Source organism: Lissotriton vulgaris, chromosome 11, assembly GCF_964263255.1.
Source record: "Lissotriton vulgaris chromosome 11, aLisVul1.2, whole genome shotgun sequence".
Taxonomy (NCBI): domain Eukaryota; kingdom Metazoa; phylum Chordata; class Amphibia; order Caudata; family Salamandridae; genus Lissotriton; species Lissotriton vulgaris.
In genome coordinates, this window is record NC_141699.1 from 222,569 (window position 1) to 238,717 (window position 16,149).

Consider the following 16,149-nt stretch of genomic DNA (forward strand, 5'->3'; position numbering starts at 1 on the left):
TTGTAATGGATCCTGTGCCTTGAAAGAATAGATCGAGGTGTCCAGTGTCCCTGTTGAGTTTATACGAACTTTAACTGCCAACTTGTAGTAAAAGTAGATGTTTCATGAAAGCCTGCACGTTGTACCCTGGCCCTCACATGGGCTGGATCGGGCCCGGGTTGAGACTTCATCTAGTGTGCGTCACTCCATTGAAAAAGCGAGTCCCCCACATCCCAGCCTCTGAAAACCACTTCTAGTTTTTTGCAGTTTTAAAGAAGGCTGAAGTGAGGCTGCTTTCCAGTGGGCGAGATGCTGACAAAACATTAAGTCATGTTGAATCCGTATGGCTGACGCTTTATTTCTTTTTCTGTCTGTCTCTCTCGCTCTTTCTCCCTCCTCGATCTTTCCACTCTTTCCTGGCCTTCCCTCTTTTCTCTTCAATCTCCTTTCCCTTCCATCTCCCGCGCACCTTCCCCATTTCATGTCTCACTGTCGCCTCCTCACGGTCTCCCACCCCCTCAGTATGCCAGGGAGCCCTGTCGCCTGTCTTATCTCCCTTATCTCACTCGCTCCCACACCTGTCCCACAGCTCATCTCTTTATCTCTTTCTTAAACAGTACAGGACCCCATTCACCAGTCTGTTCCCCCTCACCAGCGTTTGTTGCTTATTGTCCACCCCTCCCCCAATATCTGTCCCTCATACCAGTCTATCCCTATGCATGTCCCTCCCCGGACATCTGTTGCCACCTACACTCATTTCTGTCTCCCGCCACCAGTGTCCACCATCACCGCTGATGTCTGCCCCAACACCAGTGTCCACCCTCACCGCTGATGTCTGCCCCAACACCAGTGTCTGTCCTCACACAGGTGTTTACCTGTTCCCATACACTAGTACCAGTCCCTCAGCAGCACTGACTGTTCCCCTTCAACCAGCGTCTGCTCCCCTTCAACCAGCGTCTGCTCCCGTTCACCACCGTCTGCTCCCCTTCACCAGCGTCTGCTCCCCTTCACCAGCGTCTGCTCCCCTTCACCAGCGTCTGCTCCCCTTCACCAGCGTCTGCTCCCCTTCACCACCGTCTGTTCCCCTTCACCACCGTCTGTTCCCCTTCACCACCGTCTGTTCCCCTTCACCACCGTCTGTTCCCCTTCACCACCGTCTGTTCCCCTTCACCACCGTCTGTTCCCCTTCACCACCGTCTGTTCCCCTTCACCACTGTCTGTTCCCCTTCACCACCGCCTGTTCCCCTTCACCACCGCCTGTTCCCCTTCACCAGTGTCTGTTCCCCTTCACCAGTGTCTGTCGCTTAGTGTCCACCCCTCCCCAATATCTGCCCTAACACCAGTTCTCTTTCCCTCATACCAGTCTCTATCCCCATACATATCCCTCCCTGTACATCTGTCGTCACCTACACAAGTGTCTGTGTCTGTTCCCCTTCACCAGTGTCTGCTGCTTAGTGTCTACTGCTCCCCCAATATCTGCCCTAACAGCAGTATCTGTCCCTCGTACCAGTACTATCCCCATACATCCGTCGTTACCTACACTTGTGTCTAGCTCCTGTCGCCAGTGTCTGTTCCACTTCACCAGTGTGTCTCTTAGTGTCCACCCCTCCCCCAGTATCTGTCTCTCATACCAGTGTCTATCCCCATACATGTCCCTCCCATACATCCGTCGCCACCTACACTTGTGTATGCCTCGCAGCACCAGTGCCCATCCTCACTACTGAGGTCTGCCCCAACACCATGTCCGTCCTTACACCAGTAAGAGTCTGCCTGTCTCCCTACGCTGGCACCAGTCCCTCAGCAACAGTGTCTGTCCCCAAACGTGGCAGTTTCTGTCTCAGCAAGGAGGGAGCACATATTTGCAGACATGTGAATAGGTCAGCAGCTGTTAAGTGTCTGGGAACCACTAGGAATCCATTTCAGAAAGGGGCCAATGCCACCAGGAAGGCAACATTTTCCCTCGACATCCCTCCACCAGGCATGCCCTCCACAGACATTTAAGAGCAGTTAGAAGTGTGAGTGCATGGAAAGGAATGTGGGATCTGCCCCTTACGGACACCAACTGCTGGAGTCGGTATCAAAGGGTCGCCTCTTCCCCGCTTTCCAAGAAGCAGACTCAGTTATAGGTGAGACTGTGTGTGGCTCTCTGTGTGTGTGTGTGTGTGTGTGGGTGGCTGTGTGTGTGTGTGTGTGGGGGTGGCTGTGTGTGTGGGGGTGGCTGTGTGTGTGGAGGTGGCTCTGTGTGTGTGGAGGTGGCTCTGTGTGTGTGGAGGTGGCTCTGTGTGTGGGTGGCTCTGTGTGTGTGGGTGGCTCTGTGTGTGTGGGTGGCTCTGTGTGTGTGGGTGGCTCTGTGTGTGTGGGTGGCTCTGTGTGTGTGGGTGGCTCTGTGTGTGTGGGTGGCTCTGTGTGTGTGGGTGGCTCTGTGTGTGTGGGTGGCTCTGTGTGTGTGGGTGGCTCTGTGTGTGTGGGTGGCTCTGTGTGTGTGGGTGGCTCTGTGTGTGTGGGTGGCTCTGTGTGTGTGGGTGGCTCTGTGTGTGTGGGTGGCTCTGTGTGTGTGGGTGGCTCTGTGTGTGTGGGTGGCTCTGTGTGTGTGGGTGGCTCTGTGTGTGTGGGTGGCTCTGTGTGTGTGGGTGGCTCTGTGTGTGTGGGTGGCTCTGTGTGTGTGGGTGGCTCTGTGTGTGTGGGTGGCTCTGTGTGTGTGGGTGGCTCTGTGTGTGTGGGTGGCTCTGTGTGTGGGTGGCTCTGTGTGTGTGGGTGGCTCTGTGTGTCTGTAGCTCTGTGTGTCTGTAGCTCTGTGTGTGGCTCTGTGGATAGCTTTTTTTGTAGGTGACTATGTCTGGGTGGCTCTGTCTGTGTGAGGGTGACTTTGTGTAGGTGGCTCTGTGTGTGTGGATGGCTCTATGTGAATTACTCTGTGGGTGGCTCTGTGTGAGTGGCTCTGTGGGTGTAAATGCAATAGGTCATTAAGCTATTGGCATTGTAAATGGCAATGCCATTTATTTAACGATTAAGCTATTGGCAATGTAAATGACAATGCCATTTATTTATGATTATAAAAAAATGTCATGAGCAGTGCCAATAGCTGTACCTTTAATAATGCCGAGACCATTGCATTGTAAATGTTGTTCTGTTCCTCCAGTCAGTGCAGGCAGTTGGGAAGGAGGGTGGACATGACAAGGTAAATGAAGAGTAAATGATCTCAAAAGAGTGGTTTTGCAGCTTCTATGCACAATGCCCGCTACCAAGCTCAAATCACAGAAGTCCTTCATGGTTTCTAATGGATCTTACATAGTCCTCAAAACACCAACCTGCAGGTTCACATTCAGAGACACCAGTAAATGGAATATCAAACTTTATTGCTTAAAACAAATGTTTTCTGTAAAACAAAATTCTTGTGTAGCAGTATCCAGCCCAAACATGTTTGCTAGTATGGCTGTGCAGAATATATCAAGCATAGACCAGTAAAATAGAATTTACATTTGTACTAATGCTGCACCGCCAACAAAGTGCATGTAACATACAATTCACACACAAACCTCAAGGTCTACTTGGGTGTATGAGCTAATGACTCACTTGTCCTTTCAGATACATCACAATACTTCAGGAAGCAGGTTTATGGACTTCGAATATAAACAATTGCAGAATTCAGTGTTGTAAAAACAGCCAATATTGTAAATTAGTTTTGCAGTTAAACACTTCCACTAACATCCTGTGAGAACCAACATGCAGTAAAGATTGTTTCCATGTGCAGCAAACTTTGTAGGTGGGATGTACACTTCTCATAGGTAAAGTGTGTTTCCAGTGGATGAGGCCTCAACATACAACACCTAGGCAGTAAAATCAGGCTGAAAAGACATTCTTAGAATTAAAGAACCCACCTTTACCATAGAGTTTTTCAATAAATATATACTATTCTTTAATAACTAACCAGGCTAACTAGTTAGCAGACTTTGACACAGATAAGTCTTTCAGTACCAACAAAGTAAACAATGACACCAGACAAAACACACAAACTATAGCAACAAGTACTGAATTTGAAAATGTATGTTCCAGTCTTAGATGCCTTGACGCTGTGGAAATCTGGTTAAGAGACAGATCCTATAATGTGTTTTTGCCAAAACAGGAAAGTTAGACTAAGGGTATGGCAAAAAATTTCTGCTAAAAAGGTTTATACTGTCCCTCTACCTCAAATTTTTCTTTGCAGGTTCTCAAGACATCAGATCTAAGTCACAGACGTTTTCATCTAACGGCACACAACATCCTCACAGATGGACAGAGAGCAATAATCTCAGAAAGTTGTTAAAGCCAAGGCAGTAGCGTACACCATATAATCACAGAAGATGCTCCTCTTGCTAGAGAAGTGTACTTAAAAGGGAAAACATAAAAACACAACAGATTTACAATAAACAGCAGTTCGTGGCAGCAGTTCACGCATTCCATGTTTCAACATCTCAACTCCGCTCCAATTATGGAAGCTGCAGCAAGTTAAAGCGCTCTCTTTTTAGAATATGTTCCATCCTACAATTAAGCTTCGGTCACAGGGGCGTGAACTCCACAATTGCAGGAGGTGCAGTTTTTGAGGTAGGAACAAACAGCATGAAATGGATCTCCTTCTCGGATTATTTACATGGAATACAAAATGGGTTCATATTCCTCACCCCCCAATAAACAGTATGAAACTACGCAAATCATAAATGCCTTTTATGCCTGTTTAGGACTACACCCACCAATCAATGCAGTGTAAAAAAAGCCATTAAAGCAGATGCAAAACCATGCACGACCGCTGTCAAAATAACCATGCTGTGAACTCGCAAAGAAAGGCTCCTAAATAGTTATGTGAAATAATCAAACATTGATACTTTATATAACTGCAAAGAGGACTAGTAAAGAACAAAATAACGACATAGACAATTTGGCTCTAGATGCTACTATTCCGAAGTGCAAGTTCCAATACAAGATGGAAATTAATATATCCAGGGAAGAAAACGATACCAAATGTCAAAAAAGCAGCAGCGGTAGATTGATCTTGGAGTGAGCCGCAGCAGGCACTAAAACTAGGCTTCGGATTCATGATACTACGCCAGTGTGTGCAATCCATTAACATTGCACCCAAGCTCCAAGACGAGTTTGAATATTCCCAAGCACTAAAAGTCAAAACATGCTGTGAGGAAACGGAAGGGACAGGCTTAAACTGCAACGCAATAAGTAATGGTGCCGCAATGTTCATAATCCCTAGGGTGCCGACACCAGCACGTTAGTTGACCCGTCTCCAGGAGGACGACCATCCTCTCAAGGCAGCACAGCACCTTTCAGTGTTTTAAAGAACATCGTCTCATACACAAAAGTACTCGTTTCATCTGATACAGTCATTAGCTAATAAGGTAAGGATATATCACTATAAGTTATAGAAGTAGACCGCGAAACCAGACATTCAGCTATCTAGCACTAATACAAAAAATTGACCTATTAGATTTCAGAAAATCAAACCATTCCGAAGGAAAGAATTAATTGTGTTCCAAGTGTGGCCATAAGAATTAATTTAAAGGATGAAGCACTAAATGCAAGTTTTGAGTAGATGGGTTTTACAGATCAGCAAATCTGACCTTCAGCTCATAGAATAAAGTGAATGCATGTTTATTTTGGCTGCACTGTTACAGGTTTACCTCTCAAGTTAGGTACATTTACCATAAAAGATTTGAAATCAGTGGCCCCATCCAACTAGGAAACTAAACGAATCCTATGCATTATAAAGCCTCCTAAACATAATTTTATTTATAGAAACAGCAATGTATTGTATTGTTTAACACAGAAAATGTGTTTGGTGGAATTTGAAATCCACTACAACCCTAAACGGATTTAAAATCGTCCGCCAATACTTTAAGTGCAGCAAGTAACCCAAGAAAATATATTTAGTTAATTCCACTTATCGAACAGGTTTGTGACCTTAAGCTGAGTATATCTCAAAGTGCAACATCGTTGAGGTGAACATGTAATTCCTTTCACAGATATGAAGACCAGCTACTTATTGCAGTTTTTAAGAATGCATGAAGCAGGTGTTGTGATTTGTTAAAGTGCAGCAGATGTATTAATGCCCTTCCCTGAAAATGCCTAAAGTGTACAACTGCTCTACTAGCAATAACCACTGGTCGCGATGCTGCGGTGCAGTGCAAATGAGGACTACGGCCCCCACACAACACATCTCAGAGTGACTCTGATTCTGGGTGCATCTTAATATTGAAACTATGATGAGAGGTCCAGGTCGTGCTATAGCGGCAACGTGGACTGCAGGATGGAACCAATCACATTGCAAGCACTGAGCTGATGAAATACTGCTTCTGTGAACGAGAGATGCTGCATCCCTAAGCAAAATCTTTACAACGAAGGTGAAATGGAAGTGGGAATAAAGGATCAAAAAGAAAGCCACCGAAGGAGGGATATTTTAAAGTAATGAAAAAAAGAAACGGGAAAGCAGCAGCCTCCAACCTCTAAAATGTCACACTGCACCAAGCACACAATCTGATGGTCGCGGGACGTTAGTTATTTGTGTAAGATACAAGATTAACTAAAGTGACAATCGTAAGATCTAGGTTAAATGCTCTGCGAATAAAGCGGTCCTTTGGGCGAGAGGGGAAATAAGGCATTAGGTATGCAGTAAGTTCAAACTTACTGAAACTGCTAATTCAAACAGAATGACCACAACATGATCACTCCGAAGAATGCATTTGAGGACTGACACAGTCACACACTATCTTGCACAGTGAAAATTGAAATTTCCGCAGGACTAGTAATAGAATGCTCTGCCGAGACAGACATCCCAACAAAATCTTAGTGACAATTAATACTCCTTACCCTCAAATACCCAGGGATATCCAGAGTAGTCTGTGAAATGAAGAGCGAATACCATAGGGATTTTGAATTTTTGTCAATGACAAGACAAGGTTTTGTAGAAGGCAACAATGTTAGCAAAGGGATGAAAATAAGCCGGGCTTCTTCCCTTATGCTTTTTGTCTCAAGCTGGTCTCCTGCAACCGATTACTGAATTACACCTCATGAAAGTGACTCGAGTAAGGCAGAGTTCCAAATAGAGGACCATGTGACAACTGATCAATTTGATGCTTCGCACACTGCTGTGTTATTTCCATGATGTTTCAGGTAAAAAACATTTGATGCATATTCAGAGCACAGGAAACATGAACCTGCATCAATAAAAACTTCCAGCACTGCTGGCTCACCAACAAACATTAAGGCAACATCAGCATTGCCAACAGCAGTAATCTAGCATTTTTTTCAGTGCATACACTACTGTGTGCCCAAATGCAACCAATCTTTCCAATAAAAATATATTTCTCAGGCATGCCCCTTTATGACTTCTATTAATAAAATGCACCGACTCCAATCCAGCAAAGACTAGAAGCCATTCCTTCTGGCACTCTGGTGCATTCAATGAAGGTGCTTGCTTATTTTCAACCCTCTCAAGTGGCCTTGCCTTCATTTGATAAGTCACTTGGCCAAGCAGACCCCTTTCCAATGACCGTTTACACTTGCAGTGATATTGGCCACATGCCATACAAACAGTGCGTGTGCGAGGCTTTTCACGCCGTTGAGTAGTTTTGCTCTCTGCAAGCAGTGTCCTTGAGTTCACCAGCGATTTCCCGATTACACATCAAGTGAGCACAGGGGCTCATTTTCTGGCTGGTCTGACTGCACAACTGTCATCTTGGGCCTCCTCATAGTCTCCGCCTAAAACAAAAAGATATTTGTTAATCGACCGGGTGTACACACAATGTGGACCCCTGCCTCTTGCAATTCTGCAGCCTAAACCAGGTCACGGACGTGTCTGTATTGTACAGCAAATATGAAAACAATGAAACCATAAATAGGCAGTTAAACAATTGTGGCCTTAAGTCTTTTGTTGATAGGTAAAATTCAAATAAACCCCTCTCCCATTCCCCCAAATATTTAAACAACATGTTAGTTAGAGAACATGTTAGTTATGCTGTGAGCATCTGGTTGTAGCATGTATTGCTGTGGATTCATAAGTTCTACATACTCTTGCCATCTAGTGTTTAGTGTGGTCCCCTAAAGTAGTCTTTCGGGTCACGAGGTGCTGCGACTCCTCCCTTGGTTTAAAATGTGCATGGTCACCGACTTCCATAAGTTGATCTTCGATTGTTTGTCGTACAACAGCTGAGTCTATACAATATTGAGTGAGCGCAGCCTGGTGCACAATGTGTTTTGTGCAGTCTGAACAAAGTAACCAAGTGCATTTATAGCACGTACTACCCCTGATGAGGCGTGGGAGAAACAGAATAATTTGCACTGGACAATAGTGATTTATTAGGTACTTTTGATAGGCGCAAGAGTCGGAAGACTGTCTGTCCCCTGCCAGTATAGGAGTAGACAGCTACTCCTGTAAGGCCAGTAAAGTATAAAGTATTGGCTGGACGCATATACTAGGAAATATCAACAGCTTTAGGAGGTGCTCGAAGGAAGCAGTAACCTCACGACAGTAGTGTGAAGATTTATGGGTAAATAGTGGCAACACTTTTACACATTGCAGTGTCCAGTGGGTTTTAGCCAGGTATAGTACAATACAGGTTTTAACTTTCCTACCTGTCAACCTGTACAGTTATTGACATAGCAATCATAATTAACAGTAGTGAGAATCATCCAAAAGGAAACATTTACCATGTTTATCCACATCCAGAAATCAATACAGAGTGGTCAATTGATGGTTTTCTGTCAATTAGTAAAAAAAAAGCACACTACAAATGAAAAACTGGGAGCGCTAGTTATAAGAAACAAAGCAGGATCCCTTTGGATGCCCCTTGGTTGTAGCACTGGCATCTTACCAGACCTGAGAAGTGCATCGCTTTCATTCCTGAGAATGGAGTTCCAAGCACTTAGGCGAAGGGCTGGTGACTGGACTCCCCTTAGGAATTAAAAGAAGACTGTGTTACCAAGAAGTTAGTGATTAATCTGCCTGAAGCACTGCCCTTGCTTGAATAGTAGTGGGCAGGGGTTGGAAGGCAGACTGTTGTACAAGGAGAAAGGTATCCATATAGGTGGGGCCTAGCCTTTCGATTTTCTTGATTACAAGCAAATGCACAGACCTCACAACCCTAGTTTAATTATTTATTTTTAATTGGGCATGTTACACATCGCCCCCTTACTTCTCTTTTAATGTCAATGGTGCACTACCAGATATCCACAATTCTGGCCTGGAGAGCTGCAATGGGCGAGTGGACTGTCTGTGCAAATCTGGACCAATGTGGAGTCCTCACCACATCCTTCCACTTTTGGAGGCATTGGGGTATATTTCAGAAACCCATGATTGTGGGCCTAAGTGTAGGTATGGGTGAGTGGGATGTGCACAACCACCTACATCTGCCGGGACACACTCCAACTCACTTCATTTTTGGAGCAGTTTGGACATTACCCCAAAATACTGTAGGTGGCCCGGAGTGGTGGTAAGGATCAGCAGGGTGTGTGCAGAAACCTGGACCTTTTTTATTTTACAGAGTTTTATATAGCACAAACTTGACTCGAATCGGGTAACATAGCACTAGTTGCATTTCATGAGGACACATTCATTTTTGTTAGGCACGGGGAGATTAAGTGATTTGCAGGATGTTTAGAGTCATAGTCAAAACTCTAACCCAGTTCCCCAGATTCGAAGTCGACCGCCCTAGCCGTTAGGCTAACTCCTCTGGATGAGTGTAATGTGTTCAGGTACCTAGGTCTGCGTTGAACAGTACACCTCACTACAATTTGGTACTGAAGACTGGGTGTAGATTTCAGTCAGTTATTCTCCACCTAACTTCATTTTTGCCACCGGTGGGGTGCTTTAATTCCTGATGGTGGCCTGGAGTGCTCATATGGGAAGGTGGGTCATGTGAGAAACTTCGGACGCGTGTTGGATCTTGGAACCTCACTCTACTTTTGACTGCGATGAGGCGATCTACCAAATCTTCAATTGTGGCCTAGATTGCTGTTATGGATTTGTGTTGAGTGTGCATAAACCCAGGCCTGCGCCAGGCAACCTCCACCTCTCTACAGTTTTGATTCTATAAATCCTAGATGGTGGCCTGTAAAGAGGGTGGCCTGTAAAGAGGGTGTAGGTCAAGGGGGTGTGCATGGAACCATGGACATGTGTTCGGCACCCTCTGCCTTGCTCCATTTGGTGCTGTTGAGACTACCCCCAAATTACTGATTGTGGTCCAAATTGAGACCGGGAGACCGAGCTCAGACACAAAAGTCTAATCTGAGTCTACTGGGCCTGGGAGTGTCATTGAAAAGCAGTTTGGTCAACCAAGACAGACACTAGACGCATTAAAGGGAACCGCTGGTTTGACCTGTGGCAGAGACTAGTGGCAACATGCTTTTTGCTGGGCTTTACATGGACTTCGAGGGACATAATTCTCTGTGACTTAAGTTGCCCATCCTTGTTTGTGGAGCACGGAGTGGCCCCAGGAAGACCGGGTCAACTGCATCAGCAGCCTTAGCATATTTAGCATCTTACATCCCTTGCATTAAGACCACTCCATTGAAGTCAATGGCTGTTTGCTCATAGAGCCAGGAACTGGACAGGAGACTGCAAGGTAACTGTCCTGCTAAGTCTTATTTGCCCCCCTGACTTGCTCCCTGCTGGAGTTGGTAGCACTAAGCAGGCCGGAGTAGCACAATACAACTTTAGAACAAGCATTAGAAATGCAATCGGGCTCGGATTTATTTGAGTTTGAGCTAATGGCATTGTAAATGCCAATGTCTTTTTGCCATGTGTTATGGAGTGTGTGCATGTGGTGTGTAGTGGAAGTATGTTGGTTGAATTGTAATTTTACCAATGGTGGCATGCTGTGCTTTATATGAATATGTTTAAAAGTAAAGTGTACCATACTGCGATTGCTTGGTGGAAAAGTGCACTGCCGGCTGGAGGTGTGTGTGCCTGGTGGAAGGGTGCACTGACGGCTGGTGGGTGTGTGCTTGGTAAAAGCGTGCACAGATGGATGATGGTTGTTGGTGTTTGTGCATGGTGAAAGCATTCATTGACGGCTGGGGGTGTGTTGTTGTGTGTGTTGTTTTCTGTGTGCTGGTGAGTGTGTGCTGGTGAGTCTGTGGGGGTGAGCCTGGGGAGTGAGTGTGGTGGTGAGTGTGTTGTGTTGAGTGGTGACAAGTGTGTGGTGTTGAGAGACTGAGGTGTGTGGTTTGTGTGTGCGTTATGTGTGTGTGGTGTTTTCTGCACACTCACACACTGCCCCGTAACATTCACACACTGCTCACCCGCACACTCCCAATGTCACCCTGCATAGTCACACACTGTTTACCCTGCACTCTGCACCGCCACTCTGCACCGCCACTCTGCACCGCCACTTTGCACCGCCACTCTGCACCTCTGCACCGCCACTCTGCACCTCTGCACCGCCACTCTGCACCGCCACTCTGCACCGCCACTCTGCACCGCCACTCTGCACCGCCACTCTGCACCGCCACTCTGCACCGCCACTCTGCACTCTGCACCTCTGCACCGCCACTCTGCACTCTGCACCTCTGCACCGCCACTCTGCACCGCCACTCTGCACTCTGCACCTCTGCACCGCCACTCTGCACTCTGCACCGCCACTCTGCACCGCCACTCTGCACTCTGCACCGCCACTCTGCACCGCCACTCTGCACCGCCACTCTGCACCGCCACTCTGCACCGCCACTCTGCACCGCCACTCTGCACCGCCACTCTGCACCGCCACTCTACACTCTGCACCGCCACTCTGCACCGCCACTCTGGACTCTGCACCGCCACTCTGCACCGCCACTCTGCACCGCCACTCTGCACCGCCACTCTGCACCGCCACTCTGCACCGCCACTCTGCACCGCCACTCTGCACCGCCACTCTGCACCGCCGCACCGCCACTCTGCACCGCCACTCTGCACCGCCACTCTGCACCGCCACTCTGCACCGCCACTCTGCACCGCCACTCTGCACCGCCACTCTGCACCGCCACTCTGCACCGCCACTCTGCACCGCCACTCTGCACCGCCACTCTGCACCGCCACTCTGCACCGCCACTCTGCACTCTGCACCGCCGCACCGCCACTCTGCACCGCCACTCTGCACTCTGCACCGCCACTCTGCACCCCCACTCTGCATCGGGTATTACTAGTAGCGGAGAGGAGAGAGTGCAACCAGCGATGGCAAGAAAATAGGAGGGGCGGGGGGAGAGTAGAAAAGGGAGGAGGTGAGACGAACTAAGAAAGGAATGAATTGCACACTTAGGATGGCGAGTCTCTTTATACAAGCTGCAGCCAAAGTGCAAAACAAGCATTTGCAATGCAATAGGTCTTGCATTTACAAGAGTTTAAGCTATTGGCATTGTAAATGACAATGCCTTTTATTTATCTGTTTAGCTACTTAACACATAAATAGAAGGCATTGTCATTTACATTTACAATGCCAATCGCTCAAATACTTGTAAATGCGAGACCTGTTCAAAGAAGCGGCCGCCATTGACCCTGCTGCTCAAAAAGTTAAAATGTGCATGGCGCGCTGAATGTTGCAGGAAAGCATGCCGTGCCTGCAGTAGGAGAAACTCATTAAAGAAAACAGTGCTCACAAACAAAAAAAGAATTAGGCAAAAGCAGGAGAGAGCAAAGAAGCAACACGGGAGAGCTGGGTAATCTGAAACTTTACAGCTATTGCAGATTCTGCAACGTTCGGAGTTTGAGAATTATGGTATAGTCCAATCGGAGTTTGAGAATTATGGTATAGTCCAATGAACACAACATGTACGCAAATGTTAGCAAAGCAATTTGGGTATTGCGATGTATATGAACGGAAGTGACTGGCTACAAATTAACTATAGTGTCACTGAAGAAGCTGGCAGCCCTCTGCTTGAAAGGTGTTCACACATGCAAGATGTTTTAACCAAAATATATGGGGATGTGTGAGGAAACCACATAGTGAACAAATCATGTAATATGTGGTTTGTTAAATGCTATTTCAGGGAATACATTGATCAAATATAGCACCTTTGCTATCCTTATTAATACAATACTTTATATGGTGTAATTTCATTGATGAAGTTGCCCAGAATCCGTAAAAAAATATTTGTCCCGTAACGCAGGTCGTTTTGCATGGCCGATCCTCGGCATGTTTCACCTCATGGTGCTGCGCCTTTCTTTTTAAACCTGTCCTGTTTCCTGCTCTCCTACCGTCAGCATAGGCAGGACAGCTGACTGTGCGGGGTATGCAGGGATGCGTGATCATCTACACAAACAGCTTCACATTCACAGGCGCCATGGTGAGCTCGTTCTGTGGTGGGTTACATGTTTACAGCAACAGCATTCTTTCAGAGGAGCATCAAACAATTTTTTTCGAGATTACTGTTTGAACGCAGCAGCCTATTCCACCAGAAGCAACATATCTTCACAAAAGCCATTAGATCTGCAGTGACTGTAGCAGCCCAGGAATGCCATGATAAGCAATTAGCAGCATTTAAGGTGGAAGGGGGGAAAGCCACTAATAAAAGCACAGACAAAACGCCTACCATTAATTTAAAAACAAGAACGTTTGCAATCCACATTAGGAAGTAATTTCCTGCTACATAAGAAATACTACAGCAAATTGAAGAAGAACCTCCAAATTGCAGCATGTATGCCAAAATAGCAAATGGGGAGAAAAAAGTGTAGCCTCGGATGAGTGAGGCTGATGAAGCCCTTTCCCGGCCTGGCATGCAGCAGCTGCGCGCTGAGCGCTGCTGAATGGTGAACGCGTCCGGCCATCTGCATTCACTTACGGAGGCACCCTGACAGCTCCTAATTATAATTAATGTACTTCTTTGCGCGAGCACGAACGAAATATGCCCAAAATGGCGGAACAAAACTACATTTACCCTATCACTTCAAGCCTATTAAAACGACAACACAACGAACACGAATCACTGGCCAGATGACAGAACACGCAAAGGAATGTGTGGAATTTGTCTCGGCCAAAGCCCTAGGAGATACTTTTTTTTCTTCTTTAACATTAGTTCTCGAAACTCCTCCCACTTTCAGTGGGGAGGAGTCCGAGCCCTAAAAAGGATTGCTAAAGATTTCAAACTTAGCGCTAACCGCAGTAGTTGACAAAGCTGGTTTGCATTTTGAGTGAAAGCAGTGATTTATGATCTGCTTAATAATTTATATCTCTGGAACCATCTGGTGGGTTTTGGAGTTTAAATATTCGTAAAAATAACACCTACTTTTATAAATTGGTGTCAGATTCCTTTTGTGTCTAGTTTCTTTCATACTCAATTGCTTTGGTATGTCAAAATGCTCTGCACTTGTTCATGTATTGAAGCCTGTTTGATCAAAGCCAGGCTCGGGGATGGAGACTCTCCAGGGGCAACCAGCACTTCAAGAGGTAAGTTGGGATCTTGGAGCATGGGTAGGTACCCCAAAGGGAGGCACAGGGGGCTGTAGGGTGCAGGGGTGTCGGAAAAGCTTACCCTCATCTGGTCGCGGTTGGGGTGGCCCCTGGTTCTGAGTCTGCAGGCGTCATCTGGTTCATCGAGGAGGGTCTTTTTGCATTGGACTTCGGGTCCCTGTCGCTGGGGGGGGGCCGACATCCTTGTGGTCCTGATTCGGTTGGGCCCGGCCTCGGCGGGTGCAGAGTGGGCTGGTCGAGCGCTGCCTGGCTGCCAGGTGGGTTGTTGCAGCAGAGCCTCTGCTGATGGGAGTCCCAGTCTTTAAGAGGGTCAAGGCAGGCAGGTCATCCAGGTGTCCCAAGGTTGTTGTCCGCAGGTGTCGCCGGGATTAGGCAGAAGCAGGTTCCAGGATCGACAGGCCGGTAGGGCTGGGGCCAAGTCTGTTGTTGTCGTCCTGTTAGAAGCTGCACGGCGGGTCTTCTTGATCTTTTTTCTTCTTTTCGTATCTGGATCTAAGGAAGGAAGGTTCAGGGAGTCCCTAATACTTGAATTTAGGGGCGTTACAGGTAGGGCAAGGACATGGACCAATGGGTCCCTGTCCTAGGGTGAGTACACCCCCTAGCCTGCTCATCTCCTGTGGGAGGGGGGCAGGAGCCTAGCTGGGATTGGGCAGGGCTCCCCATCTTCAAGATGACCGGAGCCCGGGGTTGTGCTTCACCTAGTCTCCCCCCACCTGAGGGGTAGGGTTGGCACAGGCTGGCACACCCTTATTCCTGACATAGTTTTTCCGGCCAGTCTTCCCTCCAGAGTGGGGGTCAGGACTGGTGGGGGCTGGTTGCTGGGTACAGCAAATGGTCTAGGGAAGCTCATAGAGGCGGCATGCCTGTGAAGCTTCCCCCTGCCCATTCTGGGGGAGGAGACCTAGCACCTCACCCAGGATGTGCATTGTTGCTGGCCCAGGAGAGCGGGGGCTCTCCTACCTAGGGGCCCAGCAACATGTCTGCTGTGTGGCAGCCTCTCAGCTCCCACGTGGATTGCAAGTTAGGATTTCAGGGGGCATCTCTAAGATGCCCTCTGGTGCATTTTACATTAAATACCACACTGGCATCAGTGCGGGTTTAATGTGCTGAGAAGTTTGGTAGCAAACTTGTCAGTCTTCAGTGTAGCCATTATGGTGCTGTGGAGTTTGTAATGACAACTTCACCTCACCCAGGATGTGCATTGTTGCTGGCCCAGGAGAGCGGGGGCTCTCCTACCTAGGGGCCCAGCAACATGTCTGCTGTGTGGCAGCCTCTCAGCTCCCACGTGGATTGCAAGTTAGGATTTCAGGGGGCATCTCTAAGATGCCCTCTGGTGCATTTTACATTAAATACCACACTGGCATCAGTGCGGGTTTAATGTGCTGAGAAGTTTGGTAGCAAACTTGTCCGTCTTCAGTGTAGCCATTATGGTGCTGTGGAGTTTGTAATGACAACTTCCCAGCATCATATACTCTTAATGGCATCACTGCACTTACAGTGCCCAGTAATGGCCCTGGTACTGGGCTCATGCACCTGTGCCCACACCTCTGGCATAGGTCACCCAGCTAGAGGGGTGACTGAAGTATGCTAGGGCAGCGGGTTCTGTGGGCATGGCACACATGGATGTGTGCCATGTTGACTCTTGGTTTAGTTCTGTACTTGGGCACAGCCTGCAAAAGGCAGTGTGTGGGTGCCAGGGCACAGGGCCCCTGAGGGTGGCACAATCAGTGCTGCAGCCCTCAGAGGTCTT

At 47.5% G+C, this 16,149-nt stretch overlaps 1 protein-coding gene across 1 annotated transcript in view; it reads right to left on the bottom strand.

Annotated features, from left to right (window-relative positions):
- Nucleotides 1-3,314: 3,314 nt before the first annotated feature.
- The window catches only part of DGCR8 (DGCR8 microprocessor complex subunit), a 236,955-nt gene continuing 224,120 nt past the window's right edge, over nucleotides 3,315-16,149 (bottom strand). The window contains exon 15 of the mRNA XM_086942619.1: nucleotides 3,315-7,719. Within this exon, the coding sequence (XP_086798745.1) occupies nucleotides 7,636-7,719 (84 nt within the window). The 3' untranslated portion in view covers nucleotides 3,315-7,635. The remainder of the gene's footprint in view (nucleotides 7,720-16,149) is intronic.